The sequence below is a fragment of the Mesocricetus auratus genome, unplaced genomic scaffold (assembly GCF_017639785.1).
Source record: "Mesocricetus auratus isolate SY011 unplaced genomic scaffold, BCM_Maur_2.0 Super-Scaffold_4256, whole genome shotgun sequence".
Classification (NCBI taxonomy): Eukaryota; Metazoa; Chordata; class Mammalia; order Rodentia; family Cricetidae; genus Mesocricetus; species Mesocricetus auratus.
Genome location: NW_024429182.1, coordinates 22,915,188 through 22,942,011, shown reverse-complemented (window position 1 = coordinate 22,942,011; position 26,824 = coordinate 22,915,188). Strand labels below are relative to the sequence as shown.

At 41.1% G+C, this 26,824-nt stretch overlaps 1 protein-coding gene across 4 annotated transcripts; it reads left to right on the top strand.

Annotated features, from left to right (window-relative positions):
* The first annotated feature begins 7,866 nt into the window (after positions 1–7,866).
* Positions 7,867–26,570, top strand: Cep55 (centrosomal protein 55). 4 transcript variants are annotated; one of them, XM_013112445.3, is made up of 9 exons: positions 7,867–7,997; positions 10,284–10,478; positions 12,676–12,951; positions 14,986–15,054; positions 19,792–19,942; positions 21,363–21,670; positions 22,753–22,824; positions 23,997–24,122; positions 25,432–26,570. In XM_013112445.3, the coding sequence occupies exons 2-9, from the start codon at positions 10,296–10,298 to the stop codon at positions 25,630–25,632; spliced, it is 1,386 nt and encodes a 461-aa protein (XP_012967899.1). In that variant the 5' UTR covers positions 7,867–7,997; positions 10,284–10,295; the 3' UTR covers positions 25,633–26,570. The 4 variants fall into 4 exon arrangements, with proteins under 4 accessions (XP_012967899.1, XP_021080405.1, XP_021080411.1 ...); XM_021224746.2 differs by having other exon boundaries at positions 7,937–8,202; XM_021224752.2 differs by having other exon boundaries at positions 7,937–8,218.
* Positions 26,571–26,824: the final 254 nt, after the last annotated feature.

Below are 26,824 nucleotides of genomic sequence, written 5' to 3'. Positions count from 1 at the left end.
GAGGCTGTGTGGTGTTGTTGAATATTGCTATAACTAAACAAAGATTTGTTACAATTGTTGATGCTGCAGAATATTGCTCTAGCTGTGTAAAGTTATGTTACATTTGTTTATGCTGCATTTGTTTAATGATGGAAAGATGTGTGTTTAATTAGGTAAAGATGTGTTACATTTGTTTCACCTTTAATGCCTCAGGCACCTGATTTGTCTAATAAAAAACCGAACAGCCAATAGCTAGGCAGGAGAGGGATAGGCAGAGCTGTCGAGCAGAGAATACATAGGAGGAGGAATCTAGGCTTGAAAAGAGAGAGGAGGAGAGAATGAGGGAGAAAGAGAGGGCCAGAAGCCAGAGGTGCCAGTCAGCCAGACTCAAGAAGCAGTGAGAGTAAGATATACAGAAGGAAAGAAAGGTAAAAAAAGGCCCCAAGACAAAACACAGATGTAGAAAAACAGGTTAAGTTACACGAGTGATCAAGAAACTGGCCTAAGTTAAGGCTGAGCATTCAGAACTAATAGTTAAGTCTGTGCAATGATTTGGGAGCTAGTTGGTGGCCCGAAAGAAAAAGCCAGCCACAGTGTAGTTGAAGAAACAGAGAGAAGGGAGATATAAGAAGGGTCTAGGATGAAATAGGTCCCTGAGAAAATGACCCCCAAGATAAACTTCCTCCAACCAAGCCCTACTTCCTACATTTCACTACCTCCCAATAATATTATAATATTATATTATGGATTCACTTGAAGGATTCAGCCATTGATTAAATCAGAGGCTTCATGACTTAGAAACATCAACACACACACACACACACACACACTCACCTTGTACCTCACTAATCTCCTACTCATTTCTTCTTTTTTCTTTCTTTCTTTTTTTGGGGGAGGAGTGAGTTTTCAAGACAGAGTTTCTCTATTTAGCAGCTCTGGCTGTCCTGGAACTCATTTTGAAGACTAGGCTGTCATGAACTCACAGAGATCCACCTGCCTTTGCCTCCTGAGTGCTGGGATTAAAGGTATGCACTGCCACCACCTAACAATTCATGCACTTTTAATACTCTAACAGATGTGGCATCCTCACCACCAACTCTGCCACCCCACCTTTTGTCACCTCTGGCTGAGTGACAGCATCCTCAGTAAGCTACTCTTGCCCCAACTGCTTCATTTGCAGAAATTCCCTTGATCCTAAAAACAAACCTATAGGTAGGTTCCCTTTTCACTTTACTGGTAGCAAAATTAAGACATAACCATTAAACAACTGGGTACATTTATAGCTCATAAATAGTGGAGTTGAGATTCAAGTTGAACATAATCATAATGGGCTTCATTTTCACCCACACACTAGAACACAGACTCTGCCCTTGGGTCATTAAGATGTGTTTGCTGGGTATTAATGTTCCCCAGTTTCATGTCAACCCGGAACCCACCTATGTCACCTCATTTGTAAAATAGGGTCTTTTCGTTGAAACCCTGTCAAGATGAAGTTCTACTGGATTAAAGTGGGCCCTCAGTCTAATATAACTAGTGTCTTCACAAGGAGGACATGGGAGAATGGTGTGCAAAAAGAGGAAAAGTTGTAATGACACATCTCCAAGTCAAAGAATGAAAATTGTCAGAACTACCCAAGCCAGGAAAAGTGGTAGAGAAAGTAAGGGGGCAGAATAAATAACTTTGACCTTGGTTCTAGACCTCCAGCCTCCAGTACTATGAGCGAATGGGTTTCTGTTGTTTAGAGGCACTCAATTTGCAGTGATTTATCGTGACATCACAGGAATCTAATATGGCACTTCTGTTTCCCTGGTGTGGTGGCCCCAATATGCTCAAGGAGTTGTACTACTAGGATGTGTGGTCTTACTGGAGCAGGTGTGGCCTTGTTGGACGAAGTGTGTCATTGGGGTTTCGATGCCCAAGCCTGGCCCAGAATCACTCTTTTTGCTGCCTGCCCCATTTGGATGTAGAACTCTCAGCAACTTCTCCAGCACCAAGCCTACCCGTGTGCCGCCATGCATTCTGCTATGATGATGATGGACTAAAAACAAAAAAATAAAAAAAAATTGAAAGCTTGATTGGGAGTCAAACTGACTATTTCCTGAGTAAAATTCTCTGTCCGTCTACTCCTCAGCTGGGACCTCACATTTGTTTCCCTACCTCTGCCGTTTAAGAAGAGTCTGCATTAATCCCTGTGAGTAGTCTTGAGCCTGCCCTGGAGCACCAGGGAGAAGAGGTTCAGAGAGCAAAATGTTCATTGGAACAGAGAGAAAATTTGGGGGAAAAATAAAGATATGAGGAACAAAATAATAGGGACAGTAAAGAGAATTTAACAGAAGAATGTGAAGATAGATTTACAACATCTAATTATAATTCCAGTTTCTCAGCTTTTTAGGAATGTATTGTCTAACAGTATGGCATCCATGCACGGTCTATTTTAAGACCTGTTTGATGATGTATTTATACAGAAATGATTTCGGTTAACAACTCATATACATTTTAGGATTAAAGTGCTATTTTTTACTCACTTAATTATAGGGATTTGCACAGTGGTGAATATTATTTTTAAGTAACTTCATGCAGTTGTCTCAGTATACATGAGAGATTAGTTCTATACTGTACCATGGATACATCCACACATGCTTTAGTCCCTTACATGAAATCAAACAGTATTTGCATATAAATTATACGCATCCTCCTATAAGTCACCTCTAGATTTCTTAAAATGCCTACAATATGTTAATTAATACTGCATGAGAAGTTATTGTACTATATTGTTTAGGGAATACTGGCAATGAAGAAAGTCTGTGTATATTCAATAAATGTTTGTTTGTTTGTTTGTTTTCCCTCAAATACCTTTTATTATATAGTTGGTTAAGTCCCCGAGAGTGGAATCAATTTAAAAGGTGAACGAACTGAAAATAGTATTTTAAAATTTTTATTCTTTTAAAGACCTGCTTGGCAGTGACCAAGACTACACAGAAGTCAGGGGGAAATAAAGTATTTCAGAACATCTGGCTCTTTTTTTGTCACTATTCATGGTACTTTGGGAAGCTAAATATCGGAGTGAACATGACCTTCTTGAGAAAGTGTTAGTCAGGAACTTGGGGGACAGCTCAGTCAGTAAAGTGTTTGCTCTGCACGTATGAAGATCTGAGTTTGATCCCTGAAACCCACATAAAAGAGCCAGACAAGGTGACATGTGCTTGCAATCTCGACACTGCTCGGGAAGCTAGAGGACAATCCCTGGGCCTCACTGGTCAGTCAGCCTAGCCTAGGGGTGGGCTTTGAGGTCTCTTATGCTCAAGCTTCACTCCGTGTGACAGGGAGACCATTTCCTGTTGCCTTCTGATTAAGATGTAGCCAGCACCATGTCTTCTGGCCATGATGACAATGGACTGAACCTCTGAACTGTAGGCTGCCACCTCAACTAAATGTTTTCTTTTAAAGGAGCTGCTGTGGTCATGGTGTCTCTTTACAGCAACGGAAACCCTAAGTAAGAGAAGGTCCCAGTGAGAAACTTTATAAGAAAACACAAGATGGATGGTTCCTGAGGACTAGCACCTGAAGTTGACCTCTGGCCTCCACATGCACAGCACAAGCACACACTTACACATACACACAATAGAGTAATAATCCAAAAAGAATCTCTTTCCCTCTCCCCTTCCCCTTCCTCTCTCCCTCTTTTTTTCCTCTGCTAACGATTAAACCCAAGGCCTCATGCTTATTAGGTATGTGCTCTTTCATTGAGCTTTATCACCAACCAACATTTTAAAAATTAGCCTAGAGGACTGGAGAGATGGCTCAGAGGTTAAGAGCACTGGTTGCTCCTCCAGAGGTCTTGAGTTCTATTCCCAGCATCCACATGGTAGCTCACAACCATCTGTAATGAGATCCGGCGCCCTCTTCTGGCATGCAGGCATACATGCAGGCAGAACACTGCATATGCAATAAATAAATAAATTTTTAAAAATTAACCTAGAAAAATACCCTGCATTAAAGAACATTTCTTATGTGAATATCAGTGATGCTCATTAAGAATGTAACACGAGTCACATTCACCATTTTGGACTTCTAACTGGTCACACTAAAAAATAAACACAATAGTTAAGAATGATTTCAGTGTTTTATTTTAGCTAATCAATCCAGAATATTATGGTTTTTAATATGTAAGAAGATGAACAAGAATTAGTATACTCTGTTATATTCTCTTTTATACTAAGTCTTTAAAATCGGCTATGTGGCCGGGCGTTAGTGACACACACCTCTAATCCCAGTACTTGGGAGACAGAGGCAGATGGATCTTTGTGAGTTTGAGGCCAGCCTGGTCTACAGATTGAGTTCCAGGACAAGCTCCAACCCTGTCTCGGAAAAATAAAAAAAGCAAGAAACAAACAAACAACAACAACAAAAAAAAATGCTGTGTAATCAGATCTCAATTTGCACAAAAAGTTTTCATCAGAAGTATATTTGTCCTATACTTAAATTTTATAAGGTTTACAGCTCAAAGGATATGTGTATGCCTTTTTTGTTGTTGTTAATGGCATTTATTTATTTTGTGTGTGGACAAACTTATAGAGTCAATACTCTTCTACTTTCCGGATCCTGAGGATCAAACTCAGGTTTTCAGACTTGGTAGCCTGAGCTTTTCTTACCCACTGAACCATCTCACTAGCTCCTGTACTTAATTTTTTTCCAATAATGGAATTAGGTGTCAGTTCTAAAACAAAATTAAGTAAAATTTAAAACTCAGTTTCTCACTCACAGCGACCATGTTTCAAGCAATCATCAGCCAGATGAGGCCGGGACTGCCATATTGGACAGAGCGCCAGGAGTTTTCTGTCACGGCAGAACACTCTGTTAGACATGCAGGCCTGTTTTCAGGCAGGGTCCAATGGATAATGAAAGACCTTTTGGAAGATGCAACCCTTCAAATCAAAAAGGCCTCCAGGTTACCAGTTAGTGAGTCTAAAGCCTTTGGCACTGTTTGTTTCCTAAGAACACTTTCCTACTGGGAAGAAAATGAGTTCTCCTGAGGAGATAAAGACTCACTCTCCTGCCTGCCCCACTTTTCTCTTTCCATGAATAAAGATGAGTTTTGAGTGCTTATCCTGGAAGAGCCCTGGATGAACTGTCAATGTCACCTTGAGAATTCGACCACCTTGACATGTTATATGCCAACAGCCAGCTGCTGAAGCTTCCTGACTGGCAGCATCTGTCTAAGAGCAAACACTGAAGTCTAGATCCAACGACAGCCTTTACAAAACTAACCAAGCCTCCCAATGAGTCTTCTCTGCTCCTCTCTCTCACACAGGGCAGCTCCCAACAGAGCCAAGGTCCTGCAGGACAGGTGTAGAATTGCAGTCTGGTCCCACAGGCCATAGTACCCATATCAGTCAGGTTTACTTGTTACCCCCTTCCCACAATCCCTTCCCTGTGCCTCCTCTATTCTCTGCTTCCCATCTGGCTTTAAAGACCCTCCACTCCCTCAGCCCGTGTGTGTGTGTGTGTGTGTGTGTGTGTGTGTGCACAAGTGTACATGCATGAGTGTGTGTCATAGCCCCACATTTTATTCTGATTTTCCCTCTTATTTGGAGTCTGGGCAGCAAATATTCACACCTTGATTTCATTCTGATAAATTTTCTCCCACCCGTAATCCCTCCCATCTGACACTTTAACACACAAATAAACACTGTTTCCTGGAAATGGAAGCATGCACAATGCCCCATTCTGCTTGCTCCAACCTGCACTCTTCAGAATTAGCTGCCCACTGAAATTCACCTTTTGCAGATCACTTGTTCACTGAAGTCAGCTAGAAACACAACCCACCCCCTCCTGAGGCCACCCTAGTCCCAAATCATGAGAGGTCAGCTTGTCAGAAAGGGTGCTTGTCAGAAAAGCTGGTCACGCCTATAACCAGACACGGAAGCACTGACCTGCATTCCTCAAGGCCCCCTTGAGCTGTGCACAGCACACCAGGCAGGCTGCGCTTTGGAAACCTTGGTTACTGAAGACTCCATCTATTTGGGGCTGCATACCTTCCCTTGACAAACATGGCTGGGGGTAAGATGGCCATCGAAAGGCAAAAGCCTTCTAGTATGTCACTGTGTGGTTAATAAGGCTATTCTGTAACATGAAAAATAAAAGACCCAGACACTGATATTGGAGTTCAAGCTTCAAGCTGAAGATCAGAAAAGCAAAGCAGCTGGACACTAGCTCTTACTCTGTCTCTGACTGACTCCACCAAACCTCAGACTGCTGCTTTTCCTTAGCATGGCTGGAGAGTCCTGAGACTCAATGTCTTTGTATCCTCAATGTCAGTGAATCCTTCCTATCCTTAATATGGCTGGAGAGTGAATGCCTGATACTGAAGACCCTGCTCCAATCTTTTGTACTCCTCTAGTGCTGGGATTAAAGACATGTGATCCCAGGTGCTGAGGTCATCTTTGTGTGAGCTGTTTCTCTTTAGGACTGGCTGTATCTCTTGTAGCTGTGTGTGGCCTTGAACTAACAGATCCATCTACCTCTTAATCCTGAGTCCTGGCTTCTATGGTTTGTGATTGACTTTGCTTTCTGAATCCTCAGGCAAGCTTTAATAAATCATAAATAATATACCAGCACACTAGTCCTTCTCCACCTCTGCCTCTCCATCCACAGACTTCAGGAAGGAGGAAGCAGAACCCGGTTTCTTGGGTTGCCATCTTCCTCCTTTAAGAAAAAATCTGAAATTCCTAACATCCTTTCTCATTCACTTAGTAACAGGAGGGTTTGCTGCCTTTTACTTAGCATACTACATTTGTTAAGCCCTAAGCATTTCCCATGGATTCTATTGTTTAACCCTCACAGCCACACTACGAGACAGTATCAGGAAACTGAGGCTCAAAGAGGCTAAACGTTGTACTCAAGGTTACACATCTAATAAGAGGAATTCAGGAGTCTAACCCTTCTACTACTCAACCTTCCCAGGATGCTTTGCTACTCAGTTTTTTTCCTTTGTAAATTTCAGGCATGCTTACCTTTGGTCTAAGAAAGACACACCTTAGCAAACAATAAAGTTCTCAAGAACTCCAATCAAGACCCAGATTTGGCCGATAAAGATACATCTACCCATAGGGCAGCAATCTGGAGTCGCTGCTGGTACTCATAATCTCAGTTTTCAAACTGGGAGATCTTATAAGCGCCCGCTCCTCCCCGACTGGCGGAAATGAGTGGTCCATCGGGAAGAGTAGGAAGCTGTACTTCTCTGGGGAATCCAGTTACTCCGGAGATGGAGGGGCTCCATCATACACAGAGACAAACTGGTTCTCAAAGAACACAGAAAACAGCCAGGCGGTGGTGGTGCATGCCTTTAATCCCTGCACTCGGGAGGCAGAGGCAGGTGGATCTCTGCGTTGGTCGAGACCAGCCTGGTCTACAAAAGCTAGTTCCAGGACAGCCCCCAAAGCCACAGAGAAACCCTGCCTTGAAAAACAAAACCAAACCAAAAAGACCCCCCCCCACACACACAAAAACAAATAAACGCAGGCCACTAGTGATTCCCAGGCGGGTATGGGGAGCAGCAGGGTCAGAACCTGCAGAGAAAGCAGGCAGCCCCAGAATTAACAGGGTGCCCGATTCTGTCCTTGGCCGGGTTCCTATCACCCCTCCGATTCTCCCCACCCCTACCACACCCACACACGCAGTCCTCCTCGGGTTGAGCTGGAGCCCCAGTCCAGGTATGCCCCCCGCAAGCTCTTAAGTTTTCCCGCTCTGCCCCTATCCCGCCTGCCCTCTAGCTCCAAGCCCCACCAAAAGTCTGCCTTCGTCCCGCCAGCCTCAGGTTCCAGACTTGCCACGCCCACTGCAGTCTCCAGGCCCCGCCCTCCCCCGCCGGCCTCAGACTGCAGGCCCCGCCCTGTGCCAGGCCGGCAGTGACGTGTCTCGCCGCACAGCCGCGGGATTCAAACTCCCGGAAGCGGTGTTCAGGCAGGAGCGTGGTAGGGGGTCTGACGCAGCGACGCGAGCGCTGTGTTTGGTCTCAGGTACTGAGTGACCCGGGCCTCGGCGGGGGAGGGTGCAGAGGGCGGCCGGGGCCCGCAGCCCCAGGGCTGCTCTGGACCGCACAGGAGGCGGCACCGCAGGGCAGATCTCGGCCGCAGGACCCCGTCTCGGCTCGCTGGGACCCATGCTCGTTTCCTGAGAGACACCCCTGAGTGTCCGTCGACGCCACCACCACCGTCCTTTCGAGTCCGTTCAGTTTGCGGTATTGATCACTTCGCAGAGGCGCCGGGAGGCGGGTGCCCTGACGCTGGTCTCTCGTGCGTTCCGCCTTTGCTGTTAGCAAGCGCTTCTCTTTGCGGTTTTTATTTCCTGGCCCCTCATAGATAATTGGTGCGGTTTACTGAGTCAAATGCTTCTTTGGTCTCCTGACCGGAATGACTTAGGTCCCTTCAGTTTCTAATCAGAGATTCCCGAGCATCTGCCTTTAAGCTCTTGGATAACATAGATAGATAGATAGATAGATAGATAGATAGATAGATAGATAGATAGATAGATAGATAGATAGATAGATAAGCAAGCTCTAGAATAACATAAATGAATGAATAAATGAATAGAAAGAAAGCTCTTTTGACAAGCTGCTGACAAAAGCATTGGGAGCAGGTATAACTGACACTAGTCCGGGCATGGGTGTGAATTCTGTCACCCTTATTAGAGTTAAGAAAGAGCTTCCCGAAGAAGATGCCACCAGGACTGTTGAGGCCCTGACTGGAACTTGATGAATGAATGGAATAGAAAATTCTGAGGAAGGAAGGCGGTAGAACCAGGTGGGAGCAGGGCTGCAGGTGGAGAAGAGTGGGCTAGGTCGGTCCAGACCAGCGGCGGGAACCCTGGCCACTTAGGAGTCCCCTGCGAACGTTAGGAAGCAAATGTCCTGAAGGTTCCTTAAAGTTGTGTTGATCTCTATATATTTCTTCCTTTCTTGTCTCGATGACTTGGTAGTTTCCTTTTACCAGCCCAGGGTATCAAGTCCTCCTTGTGACATCAACAGAAGCCCAGGGAGAAACTTTCGTAGTAGGAGGTTCCTAAGACATAGATTTCTTCCTGGTGTTTATTACAGTTTGGGAATGTGTGAATCTGTGTTTCTGTTGTGTTGCTGTTGCCCGGCTCTCTATACTGAAAATTTCCTCCTCCTGTTGCTTTAACCAGTTTATAGGCTCTGTAGTAATTTGTTGTTGTTTCAACAATTCTGTGCAGCCCGGGCTGCCCTCAAACTTGATATGCAAATGAGGCTATCCTGGAACTCCTGGTTATCCAGCCTCCACTTCCTGAGTGTTGGGATTATTGGCATGCACCCTGGTGCCTGGCTCTGTAGTGATTGGCGAATGCATTAATTAATGCTCTCATCTTCCTTTAGATTCCTTAATCACACTGCCATCATTTTTATCTCAGGACATACAAGGTAGAAAAATGTTTGTTTTTTAACTTCCTTAATGAAGAACTATTTTATACAATGTACGTACAATATATTTTACTATACACTTACTTGCCTGCTAGAGTTTGTATTATACATATTATACATTTGCTTCCAAACTGTCATTTAGTACTGTTAGCAGACGTGAAACTTGTCCTTACTTCATTGGGTCCTTATTTCTTTTCATTCCCAAATCTCTTGACTGTTACACCTCTTTTTCTATAAATGTCTCATATTGGATTTCCTCATTTCTTCCCTCCATACTCTCAAAAGACTATTAAGATAGAGTTCAACTAGACACACCTTCTAAAACAGAGGACATATGAGTTTAGAATTCGATTACCACCAGCTTTTTTGTTCATGGGCATATCTCCTTGAACATGTAAGGTTTGGGGACCTTTCCACTAATTGTAAACAAAAACTTTCTGTTAATTTACAGTTGTTGCCAGACATAGTGGTGCAAGCCTATAACCCCAGTACCTGAGAGGCTGAAACAGGATTGTGAGTTCAATGCCATCCTGGTTGCATAGTGAGTTCCAAACCAGCCTGGGTTTGGAACTCATTATGGTTTGAGAAATCTACCCTTAATAGCAAATATAAGTATGCAAGTTATCATATTTCTAGAAAGTGGATATTTCCCTTGTATCTACTACCTGAGTTTTTAAAAATATTCACCGCAACACCCCAGAAATCTTCCTCAGTTTCCCTTTTGGACTCCTGATTCAGATAAATCGCTTCGATTTAGAGCAAAATAGACTATAAGGCCTCTTCTAGACCTGAGATAAAAGTTTAAACTCAGACTTCAAATGCAGCTGAATTTAAAATATTAGTTAATTAGTTTGTTTATTTTTCACAGATCATTTCAAAGATGTCTTCCCGAAGTCCCAAGGATTTAATTAAAAACAAGTGGGGGTCAAGGCCTAGTAGCTCCAAATCGGACACTGCCTTAGAGAAATTTAAGGGAGAAATCGCAGCCTTTAGAACGTCTCTGGATGAAGCCACGAGTGGGAAAGGAAAAGTGACTGATAAGGACAAATGCAGACTTTTGGAGGTAAATGGTATAGAGTCCTCTAAAGGTATATGCATTCTAGAAAGCAGTGTGTCTGGCTTGCTGACGCTGCATTCATTCTTCCCATTGTCCTTGTTTGACTGGCCTACTCTTTCTAGTTCTTTAAAGTTGATCTTGAATTTGGAATCTTAAGTTCCTACTTTGATTTTACCAACCTTTAGACATACTTTTTTATTAATTATCTCTCTCTCTCTCTCTCTCTCTCTCTCTCTCTCTCTCTCTCTCTCTCTCTCTCTCTCTCTCTCTCTCTCCCTCTCTCTCTCTTTTTCTCTTTTTCTCTCTCTTTTTTTCCAGACAGGGTTTCTCTGTAACTTTGGAGCCTATCCTGGCACTCTGTAGACTAGGCTGGCCTTGAACTCAGAGATCCACCTGCCTCTGCCTCCCAATTAAAGGCATGAACCACCAACGCTGGACTATAAATATTTGTTTTTGTTTGTTTTTGAAGACAGTGTTTCTTTGTGTAGCCTTGTAGACTAGGCTGGCCTCAATTTCACAGATATCCACCTGTCTCTGTCTCCCAGGGTGCTGAGATTAAAGGCATGTGTCATCACTGCCTGGCCCTAGTATGTGTTTTGAGGTTGTCAGATTAAGTTGTTTCAGAAATAAGACAGCATGATTAATAGTTTTGTGCTTTTAATATAATGCTGTGATCTTGTGACCTGTTTTTTCCCCTTACTGTAAAAAGATTTACTTTATGTGTATGGGTGTTTTCTGTGCATGTATATGTATGTATCATATGTATACCTGGTGCCTGCAGAGGTCAGAAGAAGGCATAGGATCCCCTGGAATTGGAGTTTGGATGGTTGTAAGCTATGATATAGGTGCTAAGAACTAAATATGGCTCCTCTGCAAAAGAAACAAGTACTCCTAACTGCTGAGCCAACTCTCCAAACCCTCGTTTTGTTGTTGTTGTTTTGAATTTTCAGATAGGGTCTTATGTAGCCCAGGTTGGTCTGGAACTTGAGCTAGTTAACTGAGAATGACTTTAAACTTCTGGTTCCCCTGCCTCTACCTTTAAGTGCTATAGGCATGTACCATTACACTTAACATATTTTCTCAAGTATTGAAAACAAACTAATAAACTAATCTGGCATTCATCATGTAACTCCGCCCCCCCCCCCCAGATGGTTTCTCTATAGCTTTGGAGCCTGTCCTGGAATTTGCTTTGTAGACCAGGCTGGCCTCAAACTCACAAAGGTCTCTGCCTCTCTAGTGCTGGGATTAAAGGTGTGCACCATCACCACCTGGCATATAACTTTTTGTTAATTTATCTTAATTATGTTAATATTCTTGATAAGAATTAGTTACACAGATAAGGATCAAGCTGTGTTACATGAATGAAGGCGAGGCACATGTATGAGGTATATGGTGGACCAGGGCTGAATTCACTTTAACTGATAAGAGACCCATGACCACCACACGAATCCACTCATGAGGTCTGTGCCCTCATGACCTCATCACTTCTAACATCGATGCTTTGAGGGATCATATTCAAACTATAGCATGCTGTGTTTAAGATTAACATACTGGCTTACCATTTATAATTTTTATTGGCTATATAACTTGGAATTTTATGTTCTGTTTCTAGAATACTGGAAGGATACTGTGCCATTCTCACTTTTTTTTTAAGAAAAAATATTTTCTCAGATACTACATGATTTTATTTTATTTTTTGGTTCATAAATTAAAAAATCAAATCTATGCATTTAAGATACCCTGAGTGGTTTATCCACTTCAGAGTACTAAATAGTGTTTAGGGTTCCTTATAAATGTTTAGAAACCCATTTTATCATTCATTTTGATTGCCCCGTTAGCCTACTCATTCTGACAGTTGTTTTATCGTCTTTCTCTTGGCTCTTTCCTTCTTTTTTGCTGCAGCAATGTGACGAGCATTGATTTAGCCTCCTCCCACCACCCTTGACACAGATGGGTTTCTTCTCTGTCTGCCCCTTCTTTGGTGTATGTTCATGCTGACTTGAGCACAGCTGGTGTTAATGTACGGACTGTGTGTGCCTGTGAGCTGAGCATAGCACTGAGCTTCATCTTATACTTTTGGTCCTGATGTCATAAAATCAAATTTAATAGGTAGTAACTACTTCATAAATGCTTATGGAAATACATTGTTCAGATGGATCCTTGACCTGGCTGAATTCTAAGATTCTTCTTAGTTTCTGTTTAGAAAATTCAAGTTCTTGAAGCTGAGAGAGAGAAGAATGTTTATTACCTCACAGAGAAGGACAAAGAAATACAGAGACTCAAAGACCAGCTGAAGGCAAGATACAGTTCTTCCTCATTGCTCGAGCAGCTGGAAGAGAAAACAAAGGAGTGTGGGAAGAAGCAGCAGTTGTTGGAGTCATTATCCAAAGAGACAGATGTCCTGAAGAAGCAGCTGTCCGCCACAACGAAAAGACTCTCTGAACTGGAGAGCAAAGCCTGTACACTCCATCTGTCACAGGTGCTGAGGCCTTCTTTAAACTCAGTTTTCCCTGTCTGTCACAATTTCTAGTTCTTGTTTGGGAAGTGATGCCACACCTTAGTGTACTATAGATCACTTCCTTTTAGTTCTTGTCTATAAATAAAAACAATGTGGTTCCCTGCCCTCACACACAATTGTTTCACCCAGATGAATATTCAGAAGACAGTCCATGCTGTAGTTACAATAGTCCAGAAAGAGTTTGCTGAGATTTTATTTCTATAATTTGTATTATATAAACATTAGGTTTAAGTTTTTGGTTAGTTTTCATATTTGAGATAAAGAGGTATACCAAATATGTTTTCCCTAAGTGCACATACATTTTTCCCTCTTGTTTGAGATGAATTATGTCATAGAATGAACATATAAATATATAAATCATCTGAGTTTTAGTCTTGGTTTTGCCAGCTGATACCCTGTAACTGAGTGGATTCCCTTAGCCTTTCTGGAAGGAGAGACAGTGCTAGAGCTGGTTAGTGTCCAGCCTTGATTTCACATCAGTAAAACGAGGCTAAGAGCACTGATGATTCCATATGACAATGATTGGCAGGTGCCTTGCAGAAAGCCTGGAATATACTAAATGCTTACTTGTTGACCAAACCTTTGATTCTTTTGACAGTTGGTCATTACTAACAACTAGTAATACTATCCATAGAAGAATAAGTTTGAGTTGTAATTTCTGAGGGGAGTGATGCTGTTACTTTTCCTGTCACTGTGTTCAAGGAAGGTTTGTTCTGGTTTGTAGTCTGAGGGGCTCCTTCCATCATGGTGGGGAAGGCATGGGAGCAGATGGAGAATAAGAAGTGCAGGCCTGCCTATGAAGCTTCAAGGCTGACTCTAGTGACCCCCTTCCTACAGCAGGACTCCACCCCTAAAAGCTCTCAGCCTTCCCAAACAGCCCTAGGGTCCACACAGGTCTTTCCTTGTAGATACTTAGGAAAAACACCAAAATTCCCCAAATCCTGAAAAGCAGGATTTGTAGAATTTGCTGGCTAGTCTGGGATTATAGCCACTTGGTTTTCCTCTTTGTCTCTATGGGAGAATGAAGAAAGAAGAGCTATTATGAAATTGTTTTGAGTTTCATGAAATCTATTTGAAGAGTTACTTATTAATATTTATTATAGTCTCCCAAATCTGAAACTTTTTGACTGTTATCAAGTGGAAAATTTCACACCTGACCTTATGTAACCATCACAGCCAGAATCCAGGCACACTAAACATTTTGTATAAAATTGTCTACAGATTATGCATATACAAGAAAAATAGTCTGGCAGTGGTGGCCGGCAGATCTCTGAATTCTAAGCTAGCCTGCCTGGTCTTCAGAGCGAGTTCCAGGACAGCAGGACAGCCAGGGCTACACAGAGAAACCTTGTCCTAAAAAAAAAAAAAAAAAAAAAAGGAAAGAAAGATAGAAAGAAAAATGAATTTCACATACAGAGTTTAAAATACTCAACCTATACTAAAACTTTTTATATTTAACAGTGTGGTTTATTTCTTTGAAATAGACTAGTTGGTTGACTCCTTTTGGCGAAAACTCCGTGGGCTATTTATATGCATTAATGATTGTTCTGTAGATTGTGGGGTCCAGAAAATCTTAGTAACATTAGATCTGAAGTCTCAGGGTTTCCAGATCGTTTAGGACAGTGGTTCTCAACCTTCCTAATACTTTAACCCTTTAATATGGTTCCTCATGTTGTGGTGACTCCCCAACCATAAGATTATTTTCATTGCTACTTCATAAATAATTTTGCTACTGTTATGAATAGTAATGTAAATATTTCTGGAGGTAGAGGTTTGCCAGATGGGTCGAGACCCACAGGTTGAGAACTGTTGCCTTAGGACCATTCCCAGTGAATTTTGTTCTGGCAGTAATTAGTCCCTTGGTAACTTTCACTTGCCTTAGTAGTACAAAAGTGTGTTTGGGATGCTTTGAGAGATATTTTGTATTTTTATGGAAATAAATATAATGAAATTTGTTAAGTGAATGATGTTAACTAATAATTGGGTTATTTACAGAGCGTGCCTGCAAACTGCTTCAACTCATCAATGAGTAATATTCACGAAAAGGAAATGCAGCTGAAAGATGTAAGTTGTTTGGGGGGGTGGGTAAAGAGAACTAATTTATATGTTCTTAAATTTCATAGAAATTGGAAGCATTAATATTATGGCTAAAAAACGAATCTATTGAGGCAGGAGAACTGATATCATTGTCGAGTATCTGTAGACTCGAAAGTTCTAGAAACTTCTAACTACCTTAGCATTCTTTTTCACCTAAATCTAATTTGCCTAAATAATTGCTCATTATAATGTAATTTATTTTAATTTTCTTTTATCTGTTTGGTATGTATTCATTATCTTCAAGTCTTTTGCTGAGAATATTTGGAAAGGAAAGTTTTGTGTATACTCAATATTTCTCCAGAATTACACATGAGGTTACTTTAGATGCACCAGAAAGCTTTATTTCAAACTTATAAATGGATAAGTAAGTTTTTTTGGAAATGAAAAAACTGAGGGCACAGGACTATTTGTATTTTCTTTCAATTTTCAGATTAAATATGTGAAGTAGAAAGTTGTTGATTTTATTTTTAGATCACTAGGTAGCTATCCTGATTACAGAAATATTACCTGCGTGTCTACAGGTGTGTCTACTCTGATACTGATAAGTGTGTTCTCAAGATTCCTTTTTTATTTAATCTAGCAGGTATCCCTTGACTTTCAAAAGAAGAATTTAAATATCTTGAGTGTATATACAGGGTCCTATAGTACCTTATTTACCTGGAGGTAATTGAAATAAATATAATTTTAAAAATTATTAAGTAGGGCTTATTTTAGTGTCATATTTTACAGTGATTTTGGCCCCTCTGTTTATATTGGTACCTACCAATTAGATGCTTGTATTTAGGTAATTTACCTTATATACCTTATATATTCTCATTGTTTACTTCTGTCCTGCTGGATTTCTAGCCACTCCTTGAAAGCCTTATTGCGTTCTGTTTCCTCTGGCTGGTCCCTCTGTTTCCATGAGAAAGACTTTCACAAAAGCAGTAAATTCTAACTCAGTTCACCTAAGGGCTAAATCTAAATGAGCTGTGCTCTTTAGGCTCTGTGGATCTAGATGATTTTCTTGAAATGTAGATTTGGGTTTAATGGGTCTGGGATGGGTCTTCGATTCTGCATTTCCTGTGGTGCTATAGCTGCTGGTCCCAGGGCACACTTGAATCTTTTGTAACTTCTGAAGAGCCCCAGGCAGTTCAGCTCTTCTGGTTTTTTTATCTGAGGAGGAGGAAATTGTAGTTGGGAGACTTGGAGAGCAGGAAAGAGATGTCATGCGCGATCTTGTAGAGCTTGGAAATTAATTCCATCTCAAAGTTCTCAGAGAAGTGCCTAAGGAGCCTTGTCTTACTAAGAATTAGTATTTGTTAAGTAAAATAAGCTTTAGAATGCATGTATATGTTTCTTGTTTTTCAATCACCATTTAGGTCTGTCAGACATTTTGAAATAATTACCTGGCGATAATTGTTAGATTTCTTACGCATCGTAAAGAGATACAGAGGCAGAAAGGTTCATTCATCTGACCTTAGGCAGGACCATGTTATTGGTGGATACACAGCCAGGAGGCATGATCTTACCCATGTGGGTTGTTGAGTCATTTGTCCCATAAAAACAGGAGGTGCATCTTCTCCTTCTATCATCCCCAGGAGTTCTCAACCAATCTTAGCCAGTGAAAAGCTCTTGGAATCTTAGAGCAATATGGGGATCACCAAATCTAACTGGGGCTTCTCCAAGTTAAGTCTAATGGATTACGTTACTTATCCCAGTGTTTTGCTATGTGGCATGCATGTTTTGGAAGTGGCATGAACTTACCCACGTGAATGGTTGTGCCATACATCTCACAGCATGCAGGCTGATGAGAGAATGCCTATGGAAAAAAGGCAGGGGTTGGAAATGACTACCATGAGTTTAAGTCTCCCTCCCCCCACAGTCCTTCCCTTCAGGAGCTGGCTTGTCTGGCTGGGAAGTATAGTTTTTCTTCAGAAAGCTACCGGTAATGCCATAAATGTGGTCAAATGTCAAAACTATTATCATTTTTGTACAAACAGCCAGAAAACTATCCGAAAGTAGTAGGCATTTCCAGGTTTTAACATTACAAAACTGGATTTTCAAACAACTTAGAGAAGATATGTAATTTTTAATTTTTTAACTTTAGAAAATATAAATTAATAGGAAAAGTTCTATGAATAAGAATGAAACTTATATCACTTTTATACTCTTTACCTAAATTTAACTGTTCATGACAATTTCCCCCTTTCCCCCGAGATAGGGTTTCTATGTGTAACATCCCTACCTGTCCTGGAATTTGCTCTGTAGACCAGGCTGGCCTCCAACTCACAGAGATCCACCTGCCTTCCAGTGCTGGCTTTAAAGGTGTGTGCCACCATTGCCTGAATGCTTATGACATTTTTAATCCCATTTTTTGTGTGTGTGTATGTTTTTTCTCTTTTACCTTTCACCTACACAAATACACAAAGTACTTCATTTTCTGAGTCATTGAAGAGGGAGTTGCACTTATCTGTAATTATTTAGCCCTACCTACATATGCATTTCTTACATCTTACACAGGAACTTAGTAAATTTAACAGACATGATACTTACAGTTAGCCAACCATTCCTAATCTAGTCCTATCAATGAACTCACATATTTTATTCCTCCAGTACAGCTTGCACTTTGATCTATTTTGAAATATTTGTCTACAGAGTACTTAGCAGATCCCTGGCCAAAGGAGGAATGCACTTCACATTTTTTCTTTTAAGGTAAATGTTAAGTGCATGCCTCCTGTATGTGTAGATGACACAATGCTAGAAGGAATAGCTAATGTGATGATGTCTCTAAAAATTCAAACCCAGTATAAATGAGAGCTTTCTAACTGGTCATTGATAGTCTTAGAGAAGAAAGGGTAGGTACATATAAAAGAATTGGAGAGGAAAACAATGTTTGCTTAGCTTGACGTGGTGACATAGGCCTGTTATATTATCGGTTTGAGGGTCTGAGGCAGGAGGATCATAAGTTCAAGGCCTGCCTGGGCTCCAATAGTGTGTTCAAGGCCAGGCCAGGCCAGGCAGAGGTAGGAGTAGAAGAGCTTACTTTGTTAAGTGACATCACCATCGTGTGGCTTTTAAGAGTATTACCTCTTACAGATTTAAAAAGATTTTGTCTTTAATTATTGTTACATATATAGTACATATAAATAATATGATCTGGGGAGTTCATTTAATGTTGCCCATATGTATATGTTTTTAGGGTTCATCACTTGGTATTGGATAGGCAGTTAAGAGAGCTCATCCCTGGGAAAGACTGGTTCCTTGCCAGCAATCATTAATATCCTATAACTGAAATCTTAAATATATTTTTAGTTAATGTACTTGAATAAAGAAAGTGTCAACAGGTTCATTTGAAAAACATTGATGACTATCTAATATAGATAGTAAATTATTTGTATTGCTACTTCTTAAAGATGGACAAGTATAAAGTTTGATAGAAAATTAGATATCTTTAATATTGCAGCTTATAGGTAGTTAGATATACACATGTGCTCTTCTGGTTATATGGTATTCTTTGTTTTGTTTGTTTTTCAAGATAGGGTTTCTCTGTGTAACAGCCCTGGCTGTCCTGGAACTTGCTCTGTAGACCAGGCTGGCCTCCAACTCACAGAGATTCATGTGCCTCTGCCTCCCTAGTGCTGGGATTAAAGGCCTGCACCAGTAGGCCTGGTAACACGCAGTGTTCTTTAGACTAAACCTGCACATGAGCTAGAGGTCCTTATGACGACTCAATCCAGAGCAGATTGACCACTGTGAAGGAAATATTAGGTTTTAAGGCATACATCACCCTGTATATGTTTCTTGGGACCCTTCACACAGAACATTTAACATGCACATAGTATCAAATTTGGATGTGCATGACCTTTTTGTACAAATAATTGTTTAGACTTATTTCCAGCCTCTCGGGATCATAGGACAAGAGGGGGCAATTAATCTGTTCTATTGGACTGAACAAGTAGATTGGAGAGGAGTTGTAATGTTATTGCATATTCACATTGTATTAGAATATCTAGACTTTGTCCCCTTCCCCATTAAAAGCAGGTTTGTAGTCTTCTCTAGCTAACACAATGTCTCACTATATAGCCCTGACTTGTCTCAAACTCATAGAGATCCTCCAGCCTCTGATGCCCCAGTGCTAAAATTAAAGGAGTACGCCACCACACCCAGCTATTTAGTTACTTGGAGACAAGGTTGCACCACTTAGCCGACTCAGGGTCTTCTCTTGGGCTCTGTGGTTCTGGGGTTACAGGCTTCAGCCTGGCCCTTCTGTAGCTACTCACTTGAACAAACTGCCACCTTCCCTAGCAAAAAGTAGTGAAAGGGAGTATGGAGGAGTGGTATATGTGTTGTAGAATGACTGTGCTGCCCGACAGACCCCTTTTGTTTTGATTTGGTTAGGTTTCCAAGAGTCAACTAGTAAAGGATAGAGGCTTAGAATTAAAGCTCTTTCTAGAAGTGGCATTTGAACATTCTAGTTCACAGGCAATAACTTTGTAGTAAACACAAAGTGAGCTGCATATGGGAGGTAGCATACAGGCAAAATTAATTCTTTGGAAACTGACTGACATGTATTCTAAAGGGATAATACATGAGTGACTGCCTGTAAGTAACTTATAAGCTGTAAGATTTTGTATGTGTTGAAAAAGACAATGTCATGGGGACTCCCCTCATTTTAAGATCTGGACTTTTTCTTCTACTGTTGATTTTTTCATTCACTGTAAGGCTCTGGAGAAAAATCAGCAGTGGCTTGTGTATGACCAGCAGCGAGAGGCCTACGTTAAAGGACTTTTAGCAAAGATCTTTGAGCTGGAGAAGAGAACAGAAACAGCCGATATTTCACTCCCACAGCAGAGGAAAAAGACTGAATCAGAAGGTACTGAACTATAAAAGTGTTCTTTTGGAATGAGCCTGACATTTTCCAAAAGGAGTGATTCATCAAATTTAGGTTGTCTTTTTTTTTTTTTATAAATATGTGTTAGAAAGTAAAATAGCATTATGTCCTTTAAGCTTGAAGTAAGAAATAGCATTTGGCAAGTCTATTTCCTTTCCCCCAGTTTTCAGATGTAAGAGGCCATAGGCCAAGGTGAGAGAGCCATCCATCACAGAGTTCTGAAATTATGGTGATTTTCCCTATATGAACACCTTTCCCCGTCCTCAAAGTTCTTCTCAATCCCTTCAGAGCTGGCCTAGGCACCAGTTTCCTTTTTGGGGGGGTAGATGGGCTGGATGATGGATTGAGATAAGGTTTTGCCACATAGTTCTGGCTAGCATGGTACTTAAAATTTAGTTCAGGCTAGCTTCCAATTCAGAGCAGTCCTCTTGTCTCCGTCTCCTAAGTGCTAGAATTATAGGTGTGCGCCACTACACTGGACATGAGTTGTCATTTTGTTTTGCTTGCCTTTAGCTTTTATATCAGCTCCAGGAGAAAGAACAGGCTTTGTAGATGGTGCCTCGACCATTTAATCCTTGCTGGGAGCTTGAAGTTATCCATGATGCTGTCTATCTGCCCAGTGTTCCACAGTTTTCCTTACACTGATTTCTGCTGAGTTAGACAACACCTCTTATGAGGTGGGCCAGGAAGGATCATACTGAACAGATAAAGAAATAGGCTCAACAGTAGTGAGCTAGGAAGAAAAGATCTACCATATATGTAACACAAAAAATAAATGACCCAGAGACTGATACTGAGGTTCAAGCTTCAAGCTGAATATCAGAAAAGCAAAGCAGCCAGTCATTAGCTCTCACCTCTAGCTCAGGCTGAAAGGGCTGATCCATGCATGAGCCCTTCATCGTGTCTCAAACTGCTGCCTCTCCTCACTGTGGCTGGAGAACAAATACCTCTCAGAGACCTTGCTTCTGTCTTCTCTGCTTACATAATGTTAGGATTAAAGGTGAGAGCTATAATTCTCTTTTAGACTGATTCACTCTTGCGTAGATCTGGGTGGCCTTGGACTCAAAGTCTATCTCTTAATCTCAATCCAGAGTCCTAGGATTAAAGGTCTGTACTAGCACCTCCTAGTTTCTGGCTGCTTGGATTAGAGGTGTGTATCACCACTGTCTAATCTCTATAACTTGAGGCTGACTTTGCTTTTCTGAATCTTCCAGTCAAACTTTAATTAATCATAAATAACATATCACTTGCACATAGAAAATGCCAGTCATAGCCCCCACCTCCTGACTCTTCATTTTATAAGCTGAAGAAATGTTGAGGTCTCATTTGTAGGAAAATGTTTGGGATTTTAATTTCTTGGGATATTACAAAATGCATTGTGCCTTAATGTTGTTTGTTACAGGTTATCTTCAAGAGAAGCAAAAATATGATCATCTCTTGGAAAATGCCAAAAAAGATCTTGAAGTTGAACGACAAACCGTAACTCAGTTGCGGTCAGAACTTGATGAATTTAGAAGAAAATATGAAGAAACTCAAAAAGAGGTTGAAGATTTAAATCAGCTGTTGAGTTCGCAAAGAAAGGCAGACATACAACACCTGGAAGAGGACAGACATAAGGCGGAAAAGATCCAAAAACTCAGGGAAGAGAGCAGTGGCTTCAGGGGAAAACTGGAAGAGGAGAGGAAAAAGTGTGAAGAACTCTTATCTCAGGTGAGCCAGCCCCTGAGCTGTCTGCTCTCCACACTTCAACCAGGGTCAGGGAGCCCAGAGTCCTGGGGAGCCAGCAAGGAGCAGAACAGCCCCTGCCTCCTTTGGGCATTCATAGTCTAGCATGGAAGCAGACCACGAGTTAGTACCCAAGTCAATGGATAAGCTAAGGAAATTAAACAAGCTGATGTGAGATGAAGATACAGGGTCTGTGGCGGCCTCATAGAAGTGATAGTGTTTAGAGACTCGATGGTGGAATCCTGCTCAGTGACTCTCTGGGAATTCCCCTTCAGAGGAGGACATCACATGAGTAAAGAGGTAGATTATATGGGAAGTAAAGGCAGTGAGAGTAATCCAGTTGATTCCTTGACTATACTCTTGAGTGTGTTGATGTGTTCAAATGAATTCCCAGAGTACCTTAGAAAGAACTGTGTTTGGAATTCACACCTGGACTCTAGACATGGCCTGCAACAAATCACCTGTCTTCTGACTCACACAGCCTTCACTAGTCAAATGAATAATAGCCTCTACTTGCCTCATAAAACTGTTGTATGGGGCAACTGAGTAATATGAAAGCGCTTTGTAAACTAAGTAGATGCCAGTGGAGGTTATTGCAACTATTATTGTAATTTGTAACATCCTGCAGAAGTTGAGAGCTAAGGAAGAGTCAGTAATCCTAATATTTTCTTCCTTCATCTTCACTTTGCTAACTTTGACTTATTAAGTGTGGGTAGTGACATTTGGAAAAGGTTAAACAGAAGTAAGTAAATTTTGCTCTTGCTCTGTGTAGATGAGGCACATCCCTCTTTGTTATCCTCTGAAATGATAGCAAAGCCTTCAGGAAAGGGGGCATGGCCACACAGAGCTGTGTCCATCACAAAGTCTGGCTGTTTGGGGAACTCAGTCAGGATGACACTGCTTATCCTGATTAAGTAGAAGGCCTCAGATAGCCAGCTGCAATGAGTCATTGCTCAGTAGGAGTTGTCCTGGTTAGAGGTGGGACTTGTGACATAGGTTTCCTGTGTATACCAAGTCTAGTGAGGAGAGGCAGGTGAGGTAATGCCGGCTCTCTTTGTATTCTCCAGGTCCGCATTCTTTCCGAATCTCTGTTAAAGCAACAAGAGGAACAGACCAGGGTAGCTCTGCTGGAGCAGCAGGTACTTACTATGGATGTTCAATTTGCTAAGCTGCTAAAAACCAGATCTTTCCCTGGTATTTATACTGTTCTATGGAGAACTACTTGAAAGTTGTAAAACAAAATGTTTTAAAAGACTAACACACATTTTCTTAGAGACTCTGTACCATTCACATATTCTGTGACTGTTCTTAGAGGTGTGGTGGCAGCTTTCCTGATAGCTTGGATTTGGCAAATGTTGTTCTTCCATGACTGTAGTTCCTACTCTAGCCTTACAGGGTCTCTTAGTAGGCCACCCTGTGAGTTCAAGCAGAGTGGACACCATTTATTCTTAGACTGTATAGTAGAATTTCTTAATGTATTTCAAACCAGAAAGTAGCCGTCTCCCACTCCCCACCAAGAATTCTAAGAATGTGAAGGAATAACTCTAATTAGTAACTTCTTAAGCTGCCCTCCACTTATCAGTACCTTAGGTCCTGACTTTGCTAGTTCATAAAGCATATCTTAACCATAAACTTCATTTACTAATAATTTTTGTTGTTGTTTGTTTTTTTGAAATGGGGTTTCTCTGTACAACAACCCTAGCTGTCCTGGAACTAGCTCTGTTGATCAGGCTGGCTTTGAACTCACTGACCTGCCTGCCTCTGCCTCCCAGCACTCGGACTAAAGGTGTGTGCCACCACTACCTGGTCATTTACTAATAATCTTACTGTGCTTGATAAGCAGGCCCAGCAAGTATTCTCTTGTGTTGATAAAGACTAAACATTTTGTTACTGACGTTTTCTTTCCTGCCAGGTCCCACCACCATCTCAGGCCCAAATAAACACATGGACGCTATATTAGTTTATAAAACTGTTGACCAATGACTAGGGCTTCTTATTTGCTTGCTCTGTCTTATTAACCCATTTCTATTAATCTATGTATGTCCACTTGGTCTTAACTTACTGGAGAATGCCCAGACCTGTTACTCCATTCTGGTCTACATGGCGACCTTTCCGGTTCTCTGCCTACCTTTCCTAGAATTCTCCTGTCTCCTTACTCCACCTATCTTTCTGCCTCTATCTGCCAAACAGTGTTTTATTCATCAATCAGTAAGAGAACATATATACAGAAGGACATCCCCCATCAAACATTCAATGAAGAGAACTTGGTAGGATCTACCAGCTCTAACTGCCTTCTCCTGACATATTCCAGATGCAGGCATGTAGTCTAGACTTTGAAAATGAAAAACTTGACCGCCAGAATATGCAGCACCAACTGTATGTGATTCTTAAAGAACTCCGAAAAGCAAGAAGTCAAATAACACAATTGGAATCCTTGGTAAGTTTTGAATGGCTAATATAAAACTTATTTTTCATTCTCTTTTTGCTACCTCCCCATTGATGTGTCAGCTCAGTCCTCAAACCAGAAATACAACTTAAAGCGAACTTTATCTCAAATCAGTAGTTGCCCCCTATGTGGTACATAACCTTACAGCATCAATCCAGGACTTAGAAGGAGGGGAGTTACAACACTCTTGCTCATACTTTATTGGTGTCTGGGATCATCTCCTACCCAAGTTGGCTGCTACCATTCTAGAAATGTCCAACAGTACTTTACATAGAAGGCAGAAAGTAGAAAACAGAGCATTATGGCATTTTTTTCATATTTCTAATCAATTTGTGTTCATTTATATGTCTGTGAATGTGCCCAGATGTCCCATTAGTGCACATACATATATTGTCCTAGAACTGCAGAATATTTGGAAATGGGGAAATAATTATAGCTATAACTCCTAGTTTCTAAGGGAGGGGGAAAAAGCAATTGTTAAGTTAACAACTTGTATGTTATTAAATATCTTCGACTGGTATTGGCTCACACTTTTAATCCCAGCACTGGGAGGCAGAGGCAGTCAGATCTCTGTTAATTCAGGGCCAGGCTCCAAAGCTACATACACAGAAACTCTGTCTCAAAAGACCAAACCAAACTAATAAATAAATATCTTTACAATGTGCTCTAAAATATGAATGCTTAAGCTTTCTTGATTATTCTAAATTCTTCTTAAAAGAAATGAAACAGCAAAGTCTCAAAGGTATGTAGCATCTTGGTCATCCGTGTAGATAACCTATCTGAACTACTGGAATTCTCTGCTGCTCTCTGTCCTGTGTAGGGTTTTGTTGCTGCTCTCTTTGTGCATTATGGTTTCACTTCCCAGGGTGTGAAACACTCCCCCAGTGAACATCTCCATCTTCCCACTTCAACCTCCTGGGTGCTGGGGACTTTGTATTTCTTTATTCCTTAAGTTACCTCTGTTTTATAAAACTGGCAAATATATGCACACTCTTGAAAATGTCATGAGGAATCCCATTTTGTATACTGAATTTTAAAAAGGGATAGTCTTCCCTTTACATTTGACTCTATGCCTCTTAGCAAAGCCTATGTATATGAGCACTAACTCACTACTTTCCTGAGTAATTAATACATTATCCATCTTATTGATGACTGCCTCAAATGTTACCATTAGAATAATAGTGAGCAGAAATCCAAAATAAGCTGTCTGTAGGGTTGAAGCATGTTGAGGGGCAAAGCAGTTATAGCTGCCAAACACTGTCCTATGTTCAAACGTGTTCATTTGAAATTTGTTCTGCAGAAGCAGCTACATGGCTTCGCATACACAGAGCAGTTGTTCCCACTCCAGAGAGAGCCTGAAAACAGAGTGAAAGTTACCTCACCCAAAAGTCCCACTGCTGCACTCAACGAAAGCCTGGTGGAATGTCCCAAGTGCAGTGTACAGTACCCAGCCAATGAACATCGAGACCTGCTCGTCCATGTTGAATACTGCACGAAGTAGTAGAACCGTTCTCTCCTTTGTACTGAAAAAGTCCACACTGTATCCTGTTTGTTTATGGGCACTTTGAATCACAGAGTTCATCTCTTGCACAAGAAAATCCCTGTCTGCCCTTGGCACTCCGGTGTATGAGGGCATCCTTATATATTTCTGGCCACTTTGCATTTTCCTTGGTAGTGATACCTGCCTGAGCTGCTTCATTGTTAGGCTCCAGTGAGAGAATGTGGTGAGCAGTGGGTATCCAGACTATTAGCACTTCACACTGTTTTTCTAACTAGCACTTATTTCATACTGTTCTAGTCCCCGATGAACAAGAGCTATTTGGGTTATTGATTATGGCTTAAAGCTTTGACCAGCAAGCAAATATTTTATGTTTGGGGGTTTTAAGAGAATTGGAAGGTAACCAAGTATGGCTCTTACTGTGCTGATATTTTTTATGTAAGTGACTTAGTATACTGACACTTCCAGTTTGATACCTCTTCCTGTTGTCTAACGGTTACTAGAAAAGTTGGGGAGTTTTGTAATCTTAATTGCTGTTAACTCTTCTAAGCACAAAGCAGGTTTTGTTTGTTTTGAAGACTGTCTTTAAGTAGCTGCACATTTTCACTCGTATTATCTGACCATAACTTTGACTTAAATTTCATTAGCACAGATTGGTTCCATAAAATGCCAAATGAACAAAACTGTAACAAAACTATCTTGCCTCCTCATTCAGTTAGCAGGTATTTTATTATATCTTGGTGAGTTTTTATTTTTGTTTTTGTTTTTTGGCACTCTCAAAGATGAGTGAGCAGTGTAATTATTTGTTTTCTGAATAGATATTTTTATATGTGCTTTATGTAAACCAAAAGTTGTTTTATTTCTTCAAATTTTCTAACATGCTTAAACCTGGGTATACTATTAGCAATATGAAGGAGGAAATAATAAAATTATTTAATAAGTTTACTGTGTCTACTTTGTGTGTACGTATATAGTCTTAAGATCTCTAGTTGCAGAGCGGTGTTGGGGTTCTAGATTGACACACATAGGTGACAAGAGCTGAGAGATACCAGAACTATCTGTGAGGGAGGTAAGGAGTGGAGGTGCCTCTGCCAAGCAGGTTGCAGCTCTTAATACTTTCCTGAGCCGTTGGCACAAAGGCAAAGCAGTAAGCCTGGGAAGGTATATGTGGTTTTGGATTTGGGGGGGGCATAAC

Bases quoted from the DNA above. Each gene is read 5' to 3' on its own strand.
- Cep55 (XM_013112445.3), top strand. From the start codon at position 10,296: ATGTCTTCCCGAAGTCCCAAGGATTTAATTAAAAACAAGTGGGGGTCA. The intron at 15,055-19,791 runs GTAAGTTGTTTG...ATTCACTGTAAG, and splicing joins AGGAAATGCAGCTGAAAGAT to GCTCTGGAGAAAAATCAGCA. The intron at 22,825-23,996 runs GTACTTACTATG...GACATATTCCAG, and splicing joins TAGCTCTGCTGGAGCAGCAG to ATGCAGGCATGTAGTCTAGA.